This window comes from Cetorhinus maximus, chromosome 12, assembly GCF_964194155.1.
Source record: "Cetorhinus maximus chromosome 12, sCetMax3.hap1.1, whole genome shotgun sequence".
Classification (NCBI taxonomy): Eukaryota; Metazoa; Chordata; class Chondrichthyes; order Lamniformes; family Cetorhinidae; genus Cetorhinus; species Cetorhinus maximus.
The window spans coordinates 22,723,652-22,746,539 of NC_135890.1; the positions used below are offsets into that span (position 1 = coordinate 22,723,652).

Here is a 22,888-nt window from a genome sequence, read left to right on the forward strand (position 1 = left end):
AAATGTTTAACTAGCATCCTCCTCCGAATGTGTCTGTGACCAGAGCCGTCGGCTGCTGACTGAAGAGTTGGCGTTTCCGGATTTTTCTGCAGAAATTGCTGTGAAGATGTCTCGATTCCATGGAATGGTCATGCCCTTCAACAAAGAACCAAAGTGGCTGTTTGAGACTATGGACAGGTACAGTGATGAGAATATGCATGAGGTGGGGTGGAATGAAGATTTAAGGATGGGCTGTTGAATTACCCAGTGCAACATAAATCACCCAAATCGCTGTCTCTCTCAATGAGGCTAAGAAGCGCACCTTGTGCTTCTAACCCTGACACTAACTTTGCTAACCGAGGCCTCAGTGGATTAGTCCAGGATGCTGTTATTAAATACACTCACATAAGCTGTTGTCCTCACATGGACCTATTTTCCTCCCTCTCTGAGGTACAGGTCTCACTTTCTCTTTCCCTGATACTGCAACACTCAGCTCTGATTTTAGAGGCTTCAGCAAACCTTTTCGCTGTCCCACTGACCGTAAGGTGTCATTCTGCCATCTACACTGCCCTGCTTAGCTTATACGGGTACAAGTCTCCCTCTGAACCCTGCTTCCCCAACCCCCTGTCATCATAGCCCGTAACTATGAGGTATCCCTTTTTTTTTCCATTCATTGTGAGATGTGGGCTTCGCTGGCATTTATTGCCCATTCCCTAATTGCCCTTGAAGGTGATGGTGAGCTGCCTTCTTGAACCACTGCAGCCCATGTGGTGTAGGTACACCCACAGTGCTGTTGGGGAGGGAGTTCCAGGATTTTTACACAGTGACAGTGAAGGAACAGTGATATATTTCGAAGTCAGGATGGTGAGTGGCTTGGAGGAGAACTTCCAGGTGGTGGTGTTTCCATCTATCTGCTGTCCTTGTCCATCTAGATGGTAGCGGTCATGGGTTTGGAAGGTTCTACCTAAGGAGGCTTGGTGAGTTCCTGCAGTGCATCTGTAGATGGTACACGCTGCTGCCACTGTATGTCAGTGATGGGAGGGAGTGAATGTTTGTGGATGGGGTGCCAATCAAGTGGGCTGTTTTGTCCTGGATGGCGTCAAGCTTCTTGTGTTGCTAGAGCTGCACTCATCCAGGCAGTGGAGAATATTCTGTCACACTCCTGACTTGTGCCTTGTAGTTGGTGGAGAGGCTTTGGGGAGTCAGGAGATGAGCTACCTCTTGACTCCCTGACTGTGAAGTCTGTCCTTCCTACCCTGCACCACCATCCTTTTCCACAAATACAGTCCCATTTTCCAGCTTTTATCCCAAACACTTTTACGAACTTCCTGCAAGTGTTTTTCTAATTTTTTTCAAATATTGAGTAACACAGTTCTAGCAGCTCCTTATGATAGCAATCCCATATTCTAAGAACTGTTGGTTCCAGTACTTCCCCTGAACTTTGTCCGTTACTAATTATTTCTACTAGTAAGGGATCAGTACCCCCCTCCACCAAAATCATTCCTCTGTAAAATACTATTTTTTTCCTTTGTAACCCCACACCTCCCACCCCCTTGCTGTCTAACCCTGTTTGACTTGAGAAATTTACTTAGATCTTGATTCCCTGCGTGCAATGCGATGTGTGAAAATTGATTTTAAAATAAAAACGCGTGATCACAACACCCTAATGGCATTGTCATATTCACAGCCAACTACAGCTATTATGTGTCTGGTTAGCTCAAGTGGGACTCCCTGCAGTGACACAGTTGCTGTAAATCTGCTTATTTGAGCATTCACTGCATTCCTAAAACTCCCCACCATGTGATGCTGCATTTGCTAGAACATTATGGACATCCAAGATCTTGTTGGTTGAAGTGTCCTGAGCCCTGCAGTCCATCCTTCCCACAACAGTCACTTCTTGGCTCCAATCCTAATTCTTCTGACATGCAGAGCTGAATTGTGGCTTGACTGCATTTCTCCAGCCTGCCCTCCCTAACCTCAGGCCGACGATCCTCGGTATACATCTCCTGTTAACGACTGCTGTGCTTTGAGTTAACTGAGTCCTGACCCTGGTCCCTCTGCCCATAGCTGGATCTCCTGATTCTGACCCCCTGTTGACCACCTTACAATTCACAAAGCCCCCTCCACCCACCATGAAACTTAAATAAGTGGGAGGCTGCCCACACTATAGTCTAACTCTTACCCTGCCACCTGCAATCTAACTGTTGTAGCTAAGTACCCAACTTACCATTATTAATTGTTCTCTTTGTATCTCAACCTTTCCTTTCTCCTAAAAGCAGATACATGAGCAACTGTCTCCTCTATCTTTAAACATTGTATCAGCAAAGTGTGCAATTTCTTTATATTTGAGAAAATGCTTTAATTTTATAAACCTAACCTGATTTGATATTTTCCTGAAGAGTTGTTCAGCATAAATGATGTCTAAGTGGGCAGTGGTGCTGGTGTTGGGTGGGGCATCAGTCAGGAGTAGGCAATTGCTCTAATTAAGATCTTATTGGAAATAGTTTTAATGAAAGTATGTGTGTTGAAGGTATCTCAAACAGATAATGGGGCTGACATTCATCAGAGAGACACATGTGAAAAAGTTCAACAAGCTGAAGAGTTTCAACCTGCCAGCAGAGTTAGCAAGTTTAAGGTAAGAATTTAATGGTTATTAAATCACCACCTTAGCGTTGGACTGTTAGACAGGATAAGGTGCAGGTACAGCATGAAGCTACCCTATTAATTGGCAGGAGCGTTGGTTTTTGTGTTGCAAAGGGAAGGAAGTACATTATACTGTTTCTGAAATACTTTTTCCTCTCCTTTACTGTTTCTTGTTTTTAACTGCTGGGATCAATGTCCTTTGCCAAATTGGTGTTTTCTCTTTTTTAGGTCACTGCTAGAAGCCACTTGGTCGCCTGTAGTTTTTTGCCACAATGATGTTCAGGAAGGTAAGGAGGATGTGTGGGATAAAGACACTCGTGGCCTTGCTTTAAATGGCAGAAATGAACAGATTTCTGTGGCCACTGTCTGGTGGGTTGCGGAAGTATCCACACAGGATAACCCTACCAAGGAGCCTCAATTCTCTGCCAGTGATTTCACAGGACAACCCATGTCTAAATGTGATAACATTCTCCTGAAAGGAGATAGATTGACACCAGAGCAGAGCTGTGGCGGGTGGGGTGTGGTGGCTGCTTGTACAATCAAAATGAACTTGATGCTTTTAAATGGGCTGAAGCGTTGTTTGAAGGCCAGACCATCAATGAAGCAGAGGCAGGTGGCTACAGATGACGGGCGTGAATTCGGTCGTGAGTTAGAGGTGATGAAACTTCAGAAATAATTCATTAGCTGTGAGGTTATTGGGACATTGAGGGTATTGTATCTGCACTATATAAATGCATGCCTGCCTCTCTTTGGAAAATTCAGTTCACCCTCCCTGAATGCACCAAAGTGAGTGCGGGCTTCCCACCTCTTGAAATATACAGGATTAAATCCCAGACCCTTGCACTCTTCCCTATCTCTTTATATTCTTTTAGTGAATTGCATTATACTTTTTTAATGCTGTAGTTGATTTAGTTTTGGTCACTTATCTATGAAGGATTCAGACACAAGTCAGGGAGTAAGAAGTTGGGAGCTGTTGTATTTGAACTTGAGCTGTGCAATAAGTTGATACTGCAAGAGATATGTGCATGGATCACTCTACTTCTCTTCAGCAGTTCTTGTTTCCTGCCACTTGTCCATATTCCTGCTGTTACTTTGCAGACCATTAAACGGTACTTAAATGCTGCACTTATTGGAAACGTAGAGTGCAGATTTGTTTTGAAACAGTTGCTACCTGTCCAGCAGCAATGGGTAGACAATTGAGGTAATTTAAATGCCAGTTATAAAGGTTGAACTCGGAGTGCCGAGAGACCCTTGCTGTGTTGGCCTCTCCAGCAGGTGAGTGGAGGTGGTCTCACATTGGGAGGTCAGAGCCTTGTTACTTTCAGGTTGACGAAGAGCTCACTGGCAGCAAATGGCAAGGCTGCTATCTGCCAATGAGTGGAGATGGACAACTCTGATAGCCATATGCATAAAACTTTACAACTGCTGCATGAACACTAATTGCAGCTGCAGTGCCTCCCTGCTGTTGATCCATCAGTCTAGCTCTGAGGCACTCCCACTGGTGTCTCAATGTGGCCGCTGGTCCCCATTGGAGTGGGCCGCCACACCCAATGAAAGCTGAGGTGGCCTCTGAATTGGCTGTCTCCCAAAGGTTGCACTTGGTCAGAAGGCTGCTGACCCTTACAGGGTCAGGACCCAAAAGTGGTCCCACACCTGAACATTTTTGGAGAGGAGAAAATTCCTCCTAAGCAATCCCAAGCGTCACCTGCTGAAAATTGCAGTGATGTTTAAATCTGCTTGTGTCTGGAAGAATGAACTTGGTGAATAGAATGTCCTCGTTTCGTGGTAATGCAGCCCAAGTGAACATCTTTGGACCGATCTTTACCCTTTTACCCTTCAAATGCACTACCAGTTGACAATCGAAATCTAATATCGGTGAAAGTCTCTTGCATTTTCAAAAAATGCTCATCTGAAAGCATTTCCTTAGCTTTTGGATTTGAGGATTTACTTTTAAGATTTTACCTGTGATGATGTGTGGGTGAAATTAATGGAGATAATGGGGTAAAGTGGATCACCTGCACAGCCTAATGTCCTGTTTGTGTATCTCAGTGCCTTTGCTTTTTCTTTCTGTGCTGAATCTTTCTGTCCTCTATTGTTGTTGATGAACAACTATTTCTTTTCCAGGTAACATTCTCTATTTGGCAGGCCATGACTCCTCATCCACAGAGAAACTGATGCTGATTGATTTTGAGTACAGCAGTTATAACTACAGGTAATGGTCATTTCTGGGGGTAACGTTTGGAGTTGGCTGGGATTGGGGGTTGGAAGGATGGGGCAAGGGGAGGAGGGGGAGGGTACTTTCTGGCTGTGGGGGAGGTAATGGGTATCTATGGGTTGCTGTTGGCATCTAGTGGAGGGTGGGCACTGGCTTAACCAAACGCTGATACTCATTTGTGTCTTTGCAGGGGTTTTGATATTGGGAACCATTTCTGTGAGTGGATGTACGACTACACTTATGACCAGTGGCCGTTCTTCAAAGCCAGTATGGAGAAGTATCCCAACCGGCAGCAGCAGGTAGAGCATCCCAGAAAAGTTGGAGGGTCTCTTTGACACAAGGATCTTGCGTGCCTATGGGTGTGCCAGGAATGCATGGAAGCAGTACTCTCTCTCCTGAATGTGAACAGATCTATCATGTGTTTATTATTAGACTGTCCTATGGTATGTGAAAAAACATTGGGATTAGGGAATTCTGTCTTGGGCATCTTACCAAAAAACAATCAGTAACTTTGAACTAGGTATCATAGAAATTTACAGCACAAAATAAGGCCAATCAGCCAATTTTTGCCTGCGTCAGCCAAGAAATAGTCATGCAGCTTAGTCCCACTTTCCAGCTCTCAGTCCATTGCCATGTAGCTTACAGCGCTTTGAGTGCATGTCCAAGTTCTTTTTAAATGCAATGAGTGTTTCTGCCTCTACCACCCTTTCCAGGTATATACGAACGTACTAATAGGAGCAGAAGCAGGCCATTAGGCCCCTCCAGCCTGATCTGTCTTTGTTTCAAATTTCACATTCCCATCTACCCCCGATAACCTTAGATTCTTGTTTGGCAAGGGAATCAATCTACCTCCACCTTAAAAATATTCAATGACCCCGCCTTCACTGTCTTCGGAGGTAGAGTTCCAAAGATGCACAACCCTCAAAATTTTTTCCTCATCTCTGTCCTAAAAGAGTGACCCCTGATTTTAAAACAGTTTCCCCCTAGTTCCAGATTCCCACCATCCTCTGGGTGAAAAAGATTTCTGCTGATTTTCCCCTCTAGTCATTCTACCAATTACTTTAAATTTATGTCCTTGCTTATTGACCTCCCTGATAAGGGAAATTGGTTCTTCCTATCCAGGATATCTAGCCCCCTCCATAATTTTATAAATTCAGTTAAATATCTCCCCAGCCACTTCTGTTCCAAACAAAACAACCCCACCCTATCTAATCTTTCCTTATAGCTAAAATTCTCCAGTTCAGTGCAGTCACATCTGTTCTGTAATGTGGCGACCACAAGTGTACGCAGTAGTCTGGCTGTGGCCTATCGAGTGTTTTATACAGTTCTAGCATAACTTAATCTCAGCTAATTTTATGCCTTAACCACCTTATCCACCTGTCCTGCTACCTTCAGGGACCTGTGAATACACAATCCAAGATTGTTCTGTCCTTCTGCGTTTGTCAGCATCCTACCATTTATTGTGTATTACCCTGCTACTTTTCTGCCCACCTGACCAGTCAATTGGTATCTTCCTGCAGCCTAAAGCTTCTTTCCTTGTTATTAAGCAGGCAGTCAATTTTTATCATCTAAACTTCTCAATCATGCCCCCTATGTTTAAGTCTAAATCATTGACCTCCACAAAAAGCAAGGGACTTGGAGAACTCTGTCCAGTCCCACAAATACCCGTTGACCATTTCACTTTGTTTCCTGTCAGTCAATTTTGGATCTGATTGCCACTTTTCCTTTGATCCTATTTTACATTTCTGACTAGTCTGCCATGTCAGATCTTGTCAATAGCTTTGTTAAAGTCCATGTAGTCTACATTAAGTGCATTACCCTCATTGACCCTCCTTGTTACCTCCTCACAATTCTGTCAGGAATGATTACCCTCAACAAAGCCATGCTGACTGTTCTTGATTAATCTGTACCTTTCTAAATGACGATTTACTATATCCCTATCATTGTGGTTAGGCTGACTGGTCTGTAATGCCTACAAACCCAGTAGTGTGATTGCCCCTTTTCAATTCAACTTATATGGTCTCATGTGATGAACCTTCTCAACTGAGATTGTTTCTTAACCAATATTGTGACTGCCTCTGCCCCCACCAAGCATCTTGCCTGTGAAATCTGTAACCAGGAATGTTTTTTCTTTTTTGTTCTTTCATAGGATTTGGGCATCGCTGGCTGGGCCAGCATTTATTTCTTATCCTTAATTGACCTTGAGAGGGTGGCGGTGAGCTGCCGCCTTGAAATGCTGCAATTCATGTGGTGCAGGTACACCAAATGCTGTTAGGAAGGTAGTTCCAAGATTTTGACTCAGTGACAGTGAAGGAACAACAATATAGTCCCAAGTCAGGATGGTGTGTAGCTTGGAGAGGAACTTCCAGGTGGTGGTGTTCCCATGCATCTGCTGCCCTTGACCTTATAGGTGGTAGAGGTCACGAGTTTGGAAGGTACTGCCGAAGGAGCCTTGGTGAGTTGCTGCAGTGCATCTTGTAGATGGGCCACACTGCTGCCACTGTGTATTGGCGATGGGGGGAGTGAATGTTGAAGGTGGTAGATGGGGTGCAAGTCAAGTGGGCTGCTTTGTCCTGGATGGTGTTGAGCTTTGAGTGTTTTTGGAGCTGCACTCATCCAGGCAAGTGGAGAGTATTTCATCACACTTCCAACTTGTGCCTTGTAGATGATGGGTAGGCTTTGGGGAGTCAGGAGGTGAGTTACTTGCCATAGAATTCCTAGCCTCTAACCTGCCCTTGCAGTCATAGTATTTATTTGGCTGGTCCAATTCAGTTTCTTGTCAATGGTAAACCCCCCCCAGTATTTTGATAACTGGGAATTCAGTGATGGTAATGCCAAGTCCAGGGAAGATGGTTGGATTCTCTCTTGTTGGAGATGGTTACTGCCCGGCACTTGTGTGGCGTGAATGTTATTCCCACTTATCAGTCCAAGCCTGAATGTTGCCCAGGTTTTGCTGCCCTCCTTAAGCCATATTTCATTAAAAGCTGCAATATCATACTTCCAGTTGTCTTTCTATGTCCTCAGCTCATCTGCATTGTTCACTAGATGCCTTGCATTGGAGTATATACCATCAAGCACAGCCAAATTCCTTTGTCTACGTTTATAACCTTTTGTTTTTCATACATACTTACAATTTCCAAATTGTATTTTCAGCCTTTCTTCTGTTCCTTCTAAATCTCTGCTCTGGTTCCCATTCCCCCACCAAACTACTTTAAACCTTCTCCAGCAATACTTGCAAACCTCCGTGGTTATAGTGGACGTAGCACTGTTAAAATGCAACCTGACCAGCTTGTCTGGCTCTCATTTACTGTTGCTCCTTAACTGTCTGGGTAAATATGTTAAAGGAGTAAGAACAACGTGACCCTTCATTGTTACAGTTTAGTCCACTCTTTGACCTGCCAGCACATGAAGAAAAATGTTGCGTTTATATAGCTCTCTAACATCCCAAAGCATTTCAGCCAATGTAAATATTCAAAAACACGTGAAAGTGATAACAACCAGATTTTTTTGTGATGTTTGAAAGATCAATATTGGCTAAGACACTGGAAGAACTATTTATAGTGTACTGCTTCTTTTAAAGATGACCTGCAGATGTAATGTGAAAGCTTCTTGTTTCACAAAACACCATTTCACTCTCTCCTGTTTCTCCACAGCTTCACTTTATCCGACACTACCTATCTGAATACTCTGGCAACAAGGGAGACTCCATGCATGAGGACCAAACAAAGATTGAAGAAGAGATGATCATTGAGATTAACAGGTGAATGCTCACTGTGGATTATCATGGGGGGTTTTAATATTAAGAGGAGCTGAGAGTAAATTAAGTATAAATGCAAAATAAGGAAAGCTTAATTGCTAGAAACCTGAAGATTGAGCACTGTGTGGGTTGGACATTGGCTGCTTACTTCTGGGTTACATTTGTATCTAATCACAAACTGAGGGGTTAAAGGTGCTCGTCCCTGCTGTTTGTAAAGGTTCTCTGAGTCTGGGCAGGTGTCAAAGTCGTGGAGAGCATTGATCCATGCCACAAAATGACCACTAACTGGTTCCAAAATGACATTTGTGGCTTGCAGAATGGCAGGTGTGGGTTAGTAGAAGGATCGCACACTGGGGCAGTAATTTTTGTGGTGTGTTTGAACTGAGGCACATTGGGTGTAAAGTAGTGAGTTTACTGTTTCTCGCCCATGCTGTGCTCTCCTTCGAAGTGCTGTTTGAATCATGAAAGCATGTAATGCAGGAGGAGGCCAGTGAGCCCATCATGCCTACACCAGCATTTTACTAGAACGACCCAAAACTAATCTCCCTGCCATGTGCTTTCATCGCAACAATGTTCGAACCATACTTGCTGGCAATGGGTGCCTGTGCTGAAACATTCCATCCCCTAGCATCAGCAACCTGATGAGAACTTAATTCACAGAACATCAATTTATTTTAAAAAGCACCTTTAACGAATTGATAACGCACATTGAAGTAAATGAATATGGTCTGAGCCATTACAGAGATGTGGCTGCAGGATGACAAGGATTGGGTCCTGAATATTGAGGACTATATGACCTGCAAGAAGATTAGGAAGCTAGGTAAAAGTGGAGTGGTAGCACTGTTAATCAAGGATGGCATTGGTGCAATAGCTAGAGATTACCTTGGTTCAGGTGATCAGGTTGTAAAATTGGTTTGGGTAGAGATGAGGATTAGTAGGGAAAAGAAGTCAGTAGTGGGAGTGGTCTACAGGCCCCCTAACAGTAACCACAATGTAGGACAAAGTATACAAGAAGAATATTGGGCGCTTGTGATAAAGGGACGGCAATAATCATGGGTGATTTTAATCTACATATAAATTAGAAAAATCAGATTGGCAGTAGTAGCCTGGATGAGGAGTTCATAGAATGCTTTTGAGATAGTTTCTTAGAGCAGCATGTTCTGGAACCAGCCAGAGAGCAGGTTATATTAGACTTGGTATTGTGTAATGTGACAGGATTAATTAATGACCTCGGAGCGAAGGTAGCAGTGACCACAGTATGATTGAATTTTACATCCAGTTGAAAGGTAGAAGAGTGGGCCTAAGACTAGTATTTTAAACTTAAATAAGGGCAACTGTGGGCATGAAAGCTGAACTAGCTGAAGTGAACTGGGATACTAGGCTAGAGGATAGGTCAACAGAGAAGCAGAGGCAGACATTTAAGGGGCATTTAAGATACTCAATACGTATATTCTAACTATAAAGAAAAATTCTAAGGGGAGGGCCCACCATCTGTGGTTAACTAAAGAAGTTAAGGAAAGCATCAAACTTAAGGAAAAAGCATATTAATGCTGAAAGATGAGCGACAGGTCAGATGATTGCTCAGAATATAAAGAATGGTAGAGAATGATTAAAGGGTTCATCAGGAGAAAGAAATTGGAGTATGAGAGGAAGCTAGCTAGAAATATAAAAAAGCAAGAGTTTCTACAGGTATTTAAAAAGGAAAAGAGTAAGTAGTGAGTGCACCTCTAGAGAGTGAGAATGGGGCGTTGATGGTAGATAATAAGGAAATGGATGACATGAACAAATATTTTGCTTCTGTTTTCACTATAAAGGATACAAAAACATTCCAGTAATTGTTGTAAATCAGGAGGTGGAAGGGAGAGAGGGACTTGGAGAAATTACAATCACTAGGGAAGTGGTACTGAGCAAACTGATGGAGCTACGCACTGACAAGTCTCTGGGCCCTGATTGACTTCATCCTTGGGTCTTAAAAGAGGTGGCTAATGAGGTAGTAGATGTGTTGCTGTTAATTTCCAAAATATGTTACATTCTGGGAAGGTTCCATCAGACTGGAAAGTAGCAAGTATAACCCGTCTGCTCAAAAAGAAGGGGAGACAGAAAACTGGAAACTGTAGGCTAGTTAGCTTGACATCTATCGTGGGGAAGGTGTTGGAATCGATCATTAAGGAGGTTATAACTGGGCACTTAGAGAAACTTAGGGCAGTCGGTAAGAGTCAACAGGGCTTTGTGAAAGGGAAATCTTGTTTAACTAATTTATTGGAGTTCTTTGAAGGAGTAACATGTGCTGTGGATAAAGGGGAGCCTTTACACTTGGATTTCTGGAAGGCATTTGATAAGATGCCATGTCAAGGGTTATTGTGGAAAATAAAAGCTCAAAGTGTAGCGGGTAACATTAACGTGGATGGAAGATTGGTTGGCTGGCAGAAAACAGAGTTTAAATAAATGGGTCTTTTTCTGATTGGCAGGGTGTGACAGGTGGAGTCCTGCTGGGGCCTGAACTTCTTACAATTTATATCAATGGCTTAGATGAGGGGAGCGAAGGCATGTTTGCTAAAGTTGTAGATGACACAAAGGTGTGTAGGGAAAGTATGCTGTGAAGAGGACATAAGGAGGTTGCAGACGGATACAGATAGGTTGAGTGAATGGGTAAAAATCTGGCAGATGAATGAAATGTGGGGAAAATGTGAAGTCGTTCACTTTGGCAGGAAAAATAAAAAAAAGTAGAGTATTACTTAAATGGTGATTGACTGCACAATCCTGAGGTGCAGAGGGATCTAGGTGTTCTAGTGCATGAGTCACAAGTTAGTATGCAGAAATAGCAAGTAATTAAGGCTAATGGAATGTTATCCTTTATTACAAGAGGAATTGAATATAAACATATGGATGCAATGCTTCAGTTATACAGGGCATTGGTGAGACTACATCTCAAATGTGTGCAGTTTTTGTTGTCTCATTTAAGGAAGGATGTAAATGTGTTGGAGGTGGTTCAGAGGAGGTTTACTAGATTGATACTTGGAATGAGCAGGTTGTTTTAATCAGGAAAGGTTAGACAGACTAAGCTTGTTTCCACTGGAGTTTAGAAGAGTGAGGGGCAACTTGATTGAAGTATATAAGATCCTGAATGGTCTTGACAAGGTGGATGCGGCAATGATGTTCCCTCTTGTGGGTGAGCCCAGAATGGTTTTACAATTAGGAGGATCACTTTTAGGACAGAGGTGAGGAGAACTCTTTTGAGGGTTGTGTGATTTTGGAATTCTCTGCCTCTGAAGGCAGTGGAGGCGAGGCCATTGAATATTCCTAAAACAGATTCTTCTTAGGCAAGGGGATCAAAGGCTATGAGTGGTTGCAGGGAATGTGGAATTCAGAACACAAACAGATCAGCAATGATCTTATTGAATGCTGGAGCAGGCTTGAGGGGCCGAACGGCCTACTTCTGTTTTGTATGTAACAAAAGTGTCCCAAGTTGCTTCACAGGAGTATTATAAATCAAAGTATGACACCGAGCCACATATTGGTTCAAATGACCCAAAGCTTGGTCAAAGTAGTAGATTTTAAGGAGCTTCTTAAAGGAGGAAAGCGAGGTCGAGGGGTGGAGATGTGTACAGACATTACCAGTGGGCCAGGTAATGCCTGCAGGAGATGGAAGTTTTAACTTTTTCTTGAACATGAAATGAGGAACAGTTTGTTATGATAACTGTTCCTTTCTCACCTCCTGACTTTTTCTCTTGTCTCTTTCCATATTAATGCTACTACTTGCTTCAGTGTTTGAGGTTTCTCTCTTCGCCCCCACCCATCTCTCTGTTGTACTATCCATCTCTTTCTTTAAATCCTTGTCTCACTTCTTTTGCTGGAATAAATAGCTTGCCTCGATCGGTGATCCCTACATCTGGAGTACCTAAATTGCAGCTTTCTCACGCTTCTGGCTCCTGACACCACTCCAGCTCCCCTGGTCTCTTTTTTTTCCTCCCATCCCTCCAACCTGTTTGAGATTGGCAAATTTGTGCTTGGGGCTGGTTGCTTGTTGCCTGAGCTCTTCCAATCCTGTGGATCCAAGGCCTGTATATACGTAAATAAGAGGTTGATGCAAGAAGCTAAGTGTTTAGCAAGTTGAATTTTTTATTTTAAATCTTGTGTAAAATAAAATGAAACCGTTTAGGTAGAGCTGCTGCCTGACCATCTACTAATGTTTTTTTTGGCTGAGTTACTAATCTAGCTTTTGCTTTTTAAGGTATGCCCTGGCCTCTCACTACCTGTGGGCGCTCTGGGCTATTTTACAGGCGAAGATTTCCACTATCGAGTTTGGTTACCTGGTGAGTTGCCTCTGTTTCGGTGTGGACCACTCTCTCGTTCTACTCTGCTCATGTATTTTTTTCCAATTCGTTCCTGGGATGGAGGCTTATCTGTCAAAGTCAGTATTTATTTTCCACCCCTAATTGCCCTTGATCAAGGTGGTGGTGAACCATCTCCTTGAACTGTTGCAATTACACCCACAGTTCTGCTAGGTAGGGAGTTCCAGGATTTTGACCCAGAGGATGTGAAGGAACGGCAAGTCCCCAAAGCCTTTCCAGTGTGTGCAAAGCACAAGTGAGGAGTATGACGAAGTACTTCCAAGTCTGGATGGTGTGTGAATTGGAGGGGAATATGTAGGTGGTGGTGTCCATGCACCTGCTGTCCTTGTTCTTATAGGTGGTAGGTGTCTGTGTTTAAAAGGTGCTGTTGAAGAAGCCTTAGTGAGTTGCTGCATTGTATCTTGCAGATTGGATACAGTGTGTACTATGTGTGTAGGTGGAGAATTGGCTGTCAGTTGAGCAGACTGCTTTGTCCTGTTGTCAAGCTTTGGAACTGCACCTATCCAAGCAACTGGAGAGTATTTCATTATACTCCTCACTTGTGCTTTGTAGACATTGGAAAGGCTTTGGAGAGTTGGCAGGTGAGTTACTCACAGCAGAATGCCGGCTGCTGACCTCTTGTAGTCAGTATTTGTGGCTGGTCCAGTTTTTCTGATTAATTGTGACCCCCTAGGATGTTGCTGTTGGGGAGTTTGGCGATGGTGATGACATTCCATGTCAACAGGGTGTGGTTAGATTCCCTTATTGGAGATTGTCATTGCCTGTCACTTCTGTGGCATGTACGTTACCCTTAAGCCCAAGCCTGAGTAATGTTCATGCTTTGCTACATGCGAGTAACAAACTGCTTCATTATCTGAGGAGTTGTGAATCGTTCTGCAATCATCAGTGGCCTTATGATGGAGGGAAGGTCATTGAAGCAGCTAAAGATGATTGGCCCTATGGCACTGTCCTGAGGAGTTCCTGCAGCGATGACCTGGGCTGAGGTGATTGGCTTTCAACAACCACAAACATCATCTTTTGTGCGGAGTGTGACTTCAGCCAGTTTTCCCTCTCTTCCTATTGACTTAAGTTTTACCAGGGCTCCTTGGTCAAATGCTGCCGTGATCTCGAGGACAGTCACGCTGACCTCACATTTGGAATTCAGCTCTTCTGTCCATGTGTGGACCAAGGCTGGAATGAGATCTGGAGTTGTGGTCCTGCCAAAACCTAAACAGAGTACCAGTGAGTAGGGTACTGGTGAGTCAGTGTTGCTTGATAGCACTGTCGACAATACCTTTCATCACTTTGCTGCTGATCAAGTTGACTGTTGGGATAAAAATTGGCTGGAATGGATTTGCTCCGCTTTTTGTGGGTAGGATAGATCTGGGTAATTTTCAACATTGTCTGGTAGATGCCAGTGTTGCAGCTATGCTGGAGCAGTTTGGCTCGGGGCACACTAGTTCCCTTCTGACTGTATACCACTGCCTCGCACCTTTTGTTGGCCTGCCCTGCCAGTCGGTTAAGACATTCCCAGGGATGGTGATGGAGTTGTCTGGGATGCTGGCCAAAATTCTGAGTATAGCTATGTCAGGCTATTGGTTTACTAGTCTGTGGGCCAGCTCTCCCAATTTTGGCATGGCCTCCTTACTAATATCCAAGGGTGTTGCAGAGTCAACTATGCTGGGTGTCCCTCTGCCATATCTAGTGCCATGGACAACACCAGTTAGTCCATTGGGTTTTATTTCCTTTGACTTATTCTGTGGTGGTTTGATAGAACTGAGCTACTTGCTTGGACCCAAGATGGCATTGGGCTCTAGTAGTTGGGTAGAAGCTTGCTGTTCTCATTTTCTATCTGCGGGCACCCAGAATCCTCACCTGGCAGCGCCCCACAGTCAACTCCACCTCAGTAGGTCCTCCCCTCACATTTACTTCCTTAGATGAGTGCAGTCAGGTGCTAATGGGACTTTAATTTTAGTTAGTATTATTTCCCCAGCTTCCTGCCCTCCCGGTGAAAGTGCTGAGTGCTACAGGCCCCTGATACTGAGTCAATGAGCTCCATCCACCCTTACTGTACACGCATTTGACAAACAATTTCCAGCAAGGTTCACTGGATCCTAAGCAGGAGTACTGGCAGATCTGTTTATTCTTCCGTAATGTTCACCATCCCAAGGGTGACTGAGGTCAATTATGACTGCGAACCCAGCTGAGATACGCTAACTCTGAACAGGTTGACGATGAAAGCTGTAATCCTCTGGTGATGTAATGGAGAGTATCCTCTTTTCCACACTTCCATTAGGGCCAGTTGTTCCCATTCTATACAATTGTATGGTTTACTACCACAATAAGTAATGTTTTATAATGGACAAACTGTAAATACAGTTCACCAGAAATGTTTACTTGCTGTCATTCTGGGTTTGTACCCTATGTAAAGAGAGGTGTTGAAGTGAAATCTGTGTGTGTTTTTCAGGATTATGCCCTGTACAGACTGGAAGCCTACTTTGAACAGAAGAGAATATTCGCTTAACTCCCTGCAGATGGGAATCACCCGCAAACCTCATACTTGAATTTAAAATGTTTCCATTATTCTTTCTTTGCTTTTTAAAAAAATACTGTACGTTGCATTCACGCAGGATTGGTCAGCGACCATTTCACACCCGATCAGTTTTATCTGTACGTCTCCTTCAGCCACAGACTGGCATTCAATTCAAAGTCCAATCAGGTGTCGAGATCAATGAATATTTTTTAGACTAGAGGGGAAAAATATCTTTTCTATAACTGCCCTAGGCCACAGCTGCTCTTCAAGGATCCTTGGTGCTGTTGCTATGCTTGTGTAGTTTGTTTTTGTACTGCTTACCTCAATCCTCCTTATGCCCATCAGTCTTCTAACTGGCAGAGAAGTACAGTTTAACAGGTTTTTTAAAAGTTGCAATCTATTGTTCAGATTAATTTTGAGCTGATTGTAGTACTTTACTGGTGAAATATTAATGGTAATACATGACCAATATGGTTTGTGTTGGGCAGTCCCTGAGGGCTTTCTAAGATTAACTGCTGCATCACTCATGTCCTCCTAAAGATTCATTTAAAATGGATTCTTCTGTTGGTGACACATAACCACCCAGGTAGATGATAAATAAGGAGATTTCTAATAAAACCACACCCTACATGATAGCACGATACCTTCATATAGTATCTGAGCTGTACAAACTAGGATGATCTTTGCTTTAAGGCTTGGTATCTGCTGATTGAACTCGGGGGGTGATTTTCCCTTGGCCTAGGGAGAGTGGTAATCAGCTGGCGTTCTCCTGATCATTGTCCGGTGCCCTCTGGGTAAGCAAGAGGGGAAATCAGCCCGGGTTCCTGCTTCTGATCGCTGGTGATCCATAGGGAATGATGAGGAAAGATAAAATTGGACCTCTGATAAACCCCTGAGTGGCCAAATATTCCACCAACACTTGCTATCAGGGCTAATGGGTGAAGAAGGATAACATGACTGGTGCCTGGAAAGCGACATGAGAGAGGCCAGTGCTTGAACTAAATAGATAAAGCTGGAGTTAACTCTGCCATAGGACATGTGTTGGCATTGGTAAAATTGAATAGCTCAATAGAGAAGACTCAACTGACCAGTTAGGGAGGTCTCCCCTGGGTTTATTTCTTGATGTGTGTGGCAGATAACAGCCCAGCTGTCACTGCCTCTCAGTTTGTGCTGTCTTGGGGCCCACTGATCCAGAGCCAGTGCAAAAAGCTACTCCCCTGGCCAGACTGTGTGTACGTGTGGGATAATACCCTGTCTGGATGCTACCCTGGGCAGACTCTGTACGTGCATGTGGGGTGCTCCCCTGGCCAGACTACGTGTGTATAGGGTGTTCCCCTGCCGGACTCTGTTGGCGTGAGTTTGTAGTTTGATGACTGAATTTGGAGAATTGACTCGCTGCTCAATGAATAAATGGAAATCAAGTCTGACAAGTGCATATTTCCAGTACTTGGCACTGGAGCAGTGTTGTTGTTAATATTTTCTTTAATTTATTAACTTATCCCCATCTCTTTTTTTTCATCCCGTTCAGTAAATTGTTCTAGTCCTAGGGCTCCTATTTCCATGCAATCCTGTACGGTTTGTTGATCAATCTTCCCATTTTAATTGTTCTGTTGACAAACTACGGAGTTTTTTTTTTAGCTTAGTTAATTTTGGGAGTATACATTTCTACACTCCATATAATACAGGTTTAAAACTGTTGCATCTTCCGTAGACCGAGTCCTTTCAGTAATATTTATTTTAAAGGGGTGAAATGAAACTAAATGAAGTTAGTCTTTCAAAGACATATAGAATCCTAGCATAGCATATCACAGAGGCTATTCAACTCGTTTGAGTCTATGCTTGGTCTTTCAAAGAGCAATTGGGTTAGTCCTGTTCCTCTGCTTTTTCCCCATGTCCTTGTAATTTTTTCTCCAAGTACTTATCCAGTTCTCTTTCAAAGGCTCTTGAATCTGCTTCCAACATGCAGTGCATTCCAAATCCTAAACACTTGTGTAAAAAAAAATTTACTTATGTCACCTTAAATTTATGTCCTCGGGTTATTGACCTTTCAACCATTGGAAAGGTTTCTCTTCATTTATTCTATGTAAACTCTGTGATCTTAAACACCTCCAATTCTCTTGTTAGTCTTTTCAGCTGCAAGGAGAACAGCTTTGGGATTCCCCAGTCTATCTACCTGATTGGCTCAAGAATGAGCGATTACATTCGAACAAAACTATATCCTTCCCCCAAAGCCATGTCTGGTATCTATTGAAAGTCAATTTGACGATATCTGTCTCACCTTCCCAATGTAGTATTGAGTGAAGAGGCAGGTGGGAAGCTACAGTGGGACAGGAAGGTTGCTATAAACTAGACTCTCACAGCATCAAATACATAGATCATGAAGTAATTATATTTATTTGCTGAGAGACTAAGTCACTGAATCCATTCCTGAACAAGAACCATGGACAAGTACCAATTCTTTTAACATCAGAGACTTTTGTGGGAACAAACAAAAGGCAAGAGCTGAGCACAGGGCAAACCATTCCATCCACCAATAATCGCTGGAAAAGAAAAATTGAATCAAACATTTACCCCTCTGAATCGGGCTGCTATTTGTGAAATATTTGCAATAGATCAATCTGTTTGAGTCTGTGTCTGTGATTAATTTTACGTTTGTCTTGATTCATGACTTCACCTTGTAAATAAAATGAGGCACTTCCTGTTGTGATCCCGTGTCTAATCGGTGTGTGTGTGTGTCACTGACAATGTTTTGGACAGTTCCTGTGTGAAGAAGCTGAGTTTACTTTGGGCTGGATTTTCCTGTGTGGGGTGAACAGTAAGGCCTCACCACCAGAGTTAAACAGTCTCCTCCCCCATTGCGGGGACTTCACACAACTGGAGCAAAGTCTGTTGCCGAGCTTTTCCATTCTGGGCTTATGTCCTGTGGCGGGGGCAGAAACCGGGAGTGTTTCCCACTGCGGAGCCCAGTGGGAATTTGTGCTGAATCACATGATGCTGAACTCTTTAAGTATGCAGCCTGGGATTTCCTGACACATTGTGCAATAGGGACAGGCTGGCTCATGTGCGCCCTGCTCTCATGCCCTCATATCCCAGCTCCATATTTGAAAGGTGCCTGGATGTCAGCAATTTTGTCGCAAACCCAGCGTGGAAGGAGGAGATGGCCTGGCAATCCCAGGGAGCTTTGGCCCCCAGATTCAGTGATGCTTCCCTCGATGTATTGCTCAATGCAATGGAGACCAGGAGGTGGTTCCTGTACCCCACCGGTGGAATGAGGAGGCCGAGCCCTGTGACCAATCCTGCATGGGAGGAAGTTGTCACGGTGGTCAATGTCAACGGCCTCTGCCAGAGGACTGCACTGCAGTGCCTGAAATGGATGAATGACCTCATCCGTGCCACCAGGGTAAATGAACTGCTCATACTCACCTCACTGAACGCAAGTGAGAACATGGGCCTCAGTGGCATGGACACCATCTATGTTGTGAGAAATGATTTTTTTTAAAAATATTTTTGGGGAATATTGTTCTGTGAAGAAGACTGTGTGTGTGTGTGTGTGCGTATGATTTAATTAAGCTAGGCAAAGGTTACAAGAAGACGGGTTTAAAACATGAAAGGATAGAAGTTTTAAGTTTTAGGTACAAGTGAATAGATTGGATCTAACATTTGCATTTTTAGTTGAGCTGTGTGTTCCTTTGAATATCAGTGGGAAGTCAGAGGTGACAAGAAACACATTTACATCTTGCAGGAGTTCCTCAGGTAAATAGAAAAGGGTATATTACATTTTATTGACCCGAAAGCAAAGACAAGATAGAAACGTGAAAGATTTTATATTTGGAAGGATTTGAGCTTCAAAAGGGTATGAGAACAACCTGAGATGACAGGGTGAGGGAGTTACTGTCGAGAGCTTTAGGGGTTGAGCTATTGGTAACTGGAACTGTTAGCTCTAGGCTGGGGAAGATGCAATTTGAATCAGTCATCCAGTCAAACCAGAGAAGTCTTGGGCTACAACAAGCAGTCTTGTTCTGAAGTCTTGGATTTCCACAGCAGAGTGGAAGAGAGAGGTCATATGGTATGCCTTTATTAAAGCTTGGGTAATATTACTGTATTTTTATAGTTAAACATCTATAAGGGAGTTGCCTGGAAGGTGTTTACTTGTGGGTCTGACCAAGTAGGGAGTCTTGGGGGAATGTTTTGTAAGACTAATTTTAATTGTGCAACTGTGACCTTGTGTGCTTAAGTTTTCTTTTATTCTTGTTAATAAAACTTTTAATTTTTAAAATCCCAGAAGTGTTACTGGACTTCTTGCTGCTGAGATCAGTACGTTTTCTTCTCGTTTTCAGAATACAAAAAAAAGGTATAGCCCGTAATCCAAGTTTCCTTCTGGGATATGGTTTGCGCAGCAGTTAACATCGGCTGTGGTTATAACAGTGCGATGCATGCATAAAAGAGCTACCTCAATGTGATGAGGTGATGCCTCATAGCCCCACTGCATCTAGTCTGTATGTGGAGAGGCCACTGGGTCCATGAATCTTCCGCAAAGAGAGCTCAGATGTTGCCTGGTGGCTTTGGGGTTGGGGGGAGAGGGAGTTGGCATGGAGTCGGTACCAGCAAGCACTGCTAATGACATGCCTCTGTGAGCCTTGTCCTATTTGCATAGGCTCACTGCTCTGGAGGGTGCTGGCCCAGAGCACTTGTGAACAATCTGCAGTTCATCAATCACATGGCACACAACTCAGTGGTTTATTTTTGAGTGGAAACACAAGAAAAGTACTTGAAACCCAATTGCTCTCAACCCCATCTCTCTTTACGCAGGAAAAGTTACAGCACAACAGGAGAAACAGAAGATGGGCGAGGACCCACCTGAACTGAGGAACTTTACAAAGTTTGAGGAGCAGGCAGCTGAGCTGGGAGCCTGTGCAGATGGAGAGGCTGACTGTGAGCTCCATCCATCCAGTAAGGAGCTATGTTTAACTTAGTCACATAGAAACCTAAGTGTTATGCGTTCCTCCATGTTGGAGCAGCTCATGCAGTCACTAGCTCACTCCTCTCTTACAGGTGCCAGCAGGAAGAGGGGAAAGCCAGAAGAAGCAGCCCTGTCCAAGTCCTCCCCACAGAGGACTGAGGATATTGGAGAGGATGAAGAAAGTACACCTGTAGCGCCGTCAGCAGACAACTGCACCCTCCGCTATCCCAGAGACAAACACTTTGGTGGGTACTTGATCGAGTTCAGGCAGGGTCTCGCTTTCTGGTGGTCACCGCATGGACACATGTCCGCAGCAGGAGGAGGTAGGGCCATCCAAATTCACCAGCATCTGTGACATTCCAGTTGGATGACAAGCCTCTGGGATGGGCCCTGCATGAGATGCAGCGAGAGGTGGGGGAACATTACGCAGAAGTTTTGGAGGCCCTCAATAGAGTGGGTGTGTGAGGCAGAACCTGCCAACTCTGATGATGTGGTTCTGATCTGTGTGTACATGGAGGTCTCCATAGGGAGGATGGTGAACGCCATGGAGAATCTTGTCCAGCAGAACGCCAAGTTTCTGTTGGAGACACTCACAGACCTGCACTCCATTGCTGTAGCCAGAGGTGCGATTTTGCTGTGGCACCTTGACCTCCCTTCAGGTTTCCCTTCTTAAGGAGTCAGTTAGGGGCTCTCGGGCATGCAAATTGAGGAGGAGCGGCAGTTGGGCACCCCTGGGACTTCCACTCAGGTCTCTCTCAGGGCGTCCAGCCCTACCAACTCCCCCTTGCCCGTGACCCCCTTCAGCTTCATCCTCTGTAACCGCAGAGGGAGCTGCTGCCCCACAGCAGGACAGCCAAAGTAAGCTGAGCCCTCCAGACCTCAGGACTCCTGAAGATGCCCACCAAGATCATCCGGACAACAGGGCAAACTAATCAGCAGCTGCCTCAACCACTGTTGTGAATGTCAGGGGAGGACCTAGGAGAAGTGGCATGGGTGCACTATAATTGTTAATGTTCTTACGCTTTTGTAAATAGACAACACTTGTACTTTAATGAGGTCTGATGTGGTTTAATTACAATTCATAGTTGTTAAGTCTGTACACCCCTGCCATCTGCAGGGGCACCCCAGGCTGCCTCTATGCCCCTGGAATCATGCTGGAGCACGGAGGCAAGGATTGTTGCCAGGGCCCTTGTAAGCCAAGAAGCCTCCCACATGCGCTGACCCTTTGCCCTTCATGTGGTCATCAGTTGAAACACCTTGGTGGTGTCAGTACGACATGCTGGGGATCCCCTTCAGTTGACCAGGTACAATTGAAACTAAAGAAAAAGACATTCCCTATGTTCATAGACTACAAAGGCGACAATATCAAAGCAGAATGCAAAGATGTTAAGAAATCAAAAATTAGGAAAGCAAGGAGCAGCTGTGCAATTAAATGAATAAAGAATATAAGTTTTCTGCAGACATGTAAATAACCAAGTAAATTTTAGGATAGTGAATGTGTTCTTAGGAATACACAAGGTAAACTCACAGGTAATGACGGAGAAATAGCAGAATGTTGATCGTCACTTTACCTCAGTTTTTAGCAGTGAGAACAATGAGGGCAATACGTCATTGGAAGAAGAAATCTAGGTATAGTGGCATTTAGAGAGATGGGGGCAGGAGATTACTGAAAATAATAAAACAGGATAAAATTGTTGGTCCAGATAGTTTGCATCCATGCATTTTAAGGAAGCTAGGCTGGAATTAGCAAAGGCACTATTACATAGGTGTGGTTGTGTGTGTGTATTTTATATATTATCAGTTGATTAGAAAAGGGAATAATGTCAGAAAGCAGTTGTTCTATCTTCCATTTTTAAAAAGAGGAATAGGTCCAGGGAACAATAGACTAAGTAGCTTATTGTCAGTGATAGGGCAGATAATGGGATCATCACTGAAAAATGAACTAGAAAAATCTCTAGAACCCCAAATAGAGCAGGCAGCATTGATATCAATAGGGAGGGTCACATTTGAACAAACTCAATGAATTTCTTTGAGGAAGTAACAGCAACAACAAGGGTAATATAGATGTAATAAGTGACACATAGTCAACTCATGATCAGAGCACTTGGGGTTTGGTGTAAAGCAGTAGAATGGATATTAAGCTGGTTACAAAACAAATGGGCAGAAGGTGGGAAGCGCTGCTCGAAAAGGATCAGGGGCTAGGACATTGTTGTTCACTATTTACATCAATAATTCGGTCTCAAGAATCAAAAGTAAAGTTTCAAAATAAGAAGATACAAAATTGGGGATATAAATAATACTGAGAAGAATGGCAATATGATGGAAGAAGACATTAAACTTGCAGAATGGTAAATGTAATTAGTAAATGAATTTCAATATAGATAAGTGTGATGTGGTCCATTTTGGTAGGAAGCAAAAGGTGGTATCTAAGTCATTGGAAGGCAAGAGACCAAATGAAATAAGGTAACAA

At 43.7% G+C, this 22,888-nt stretch overlaps 1 protein-coding gene across 1 annotated transcript in view; it reads left to right on the forward strand.

Moving 5' to 3' along the window:
* Positions 1 to 18,160, forward strand: part of chkb (choline kinase beta) — a 47,201-nt gene extending 29,041 nt beyond the window's left edge. Inside the window, exons 4-11 of the mRNA XM_078553153.1 lie at positions 44 to 177; positions 2,510 to 2,614; positions 2,851 to 2,909; positions 4,747 to 4,834; positions 5,028 to 5,136; positions 8,491 to 8,597; positions 12,826 to 12,907; positions 15,393 to 18,160. Coding sequence (XP_078409279.1) covers positions 44 to 177; positions 2,510 to 2,614; positions 2,851 to 2,909; positions 4,747 to 4,834; positions 5,028 to 5,136; positions 8,491 to 8,597; positions 12,826 to 12,907; positions 15,393 to 15,449 — 741 coding nt within the window. The 3' untranslated portion in view covers positions 15,450 to 18,160. The remainder of the gene's footprint in view (positions 1 to 43; positions 178 to 2,509; positions 2,615 to 2,850; positions 2,910 to 4,746; positions 4,835 to 5,027; positions 5,137 to 8,490; positions 8,598 to 12,825; positions 12,908 to 15,392) is intronic.
* Positions 18,161 to 22,888: the final 4,728 nt, after the last annotated feature.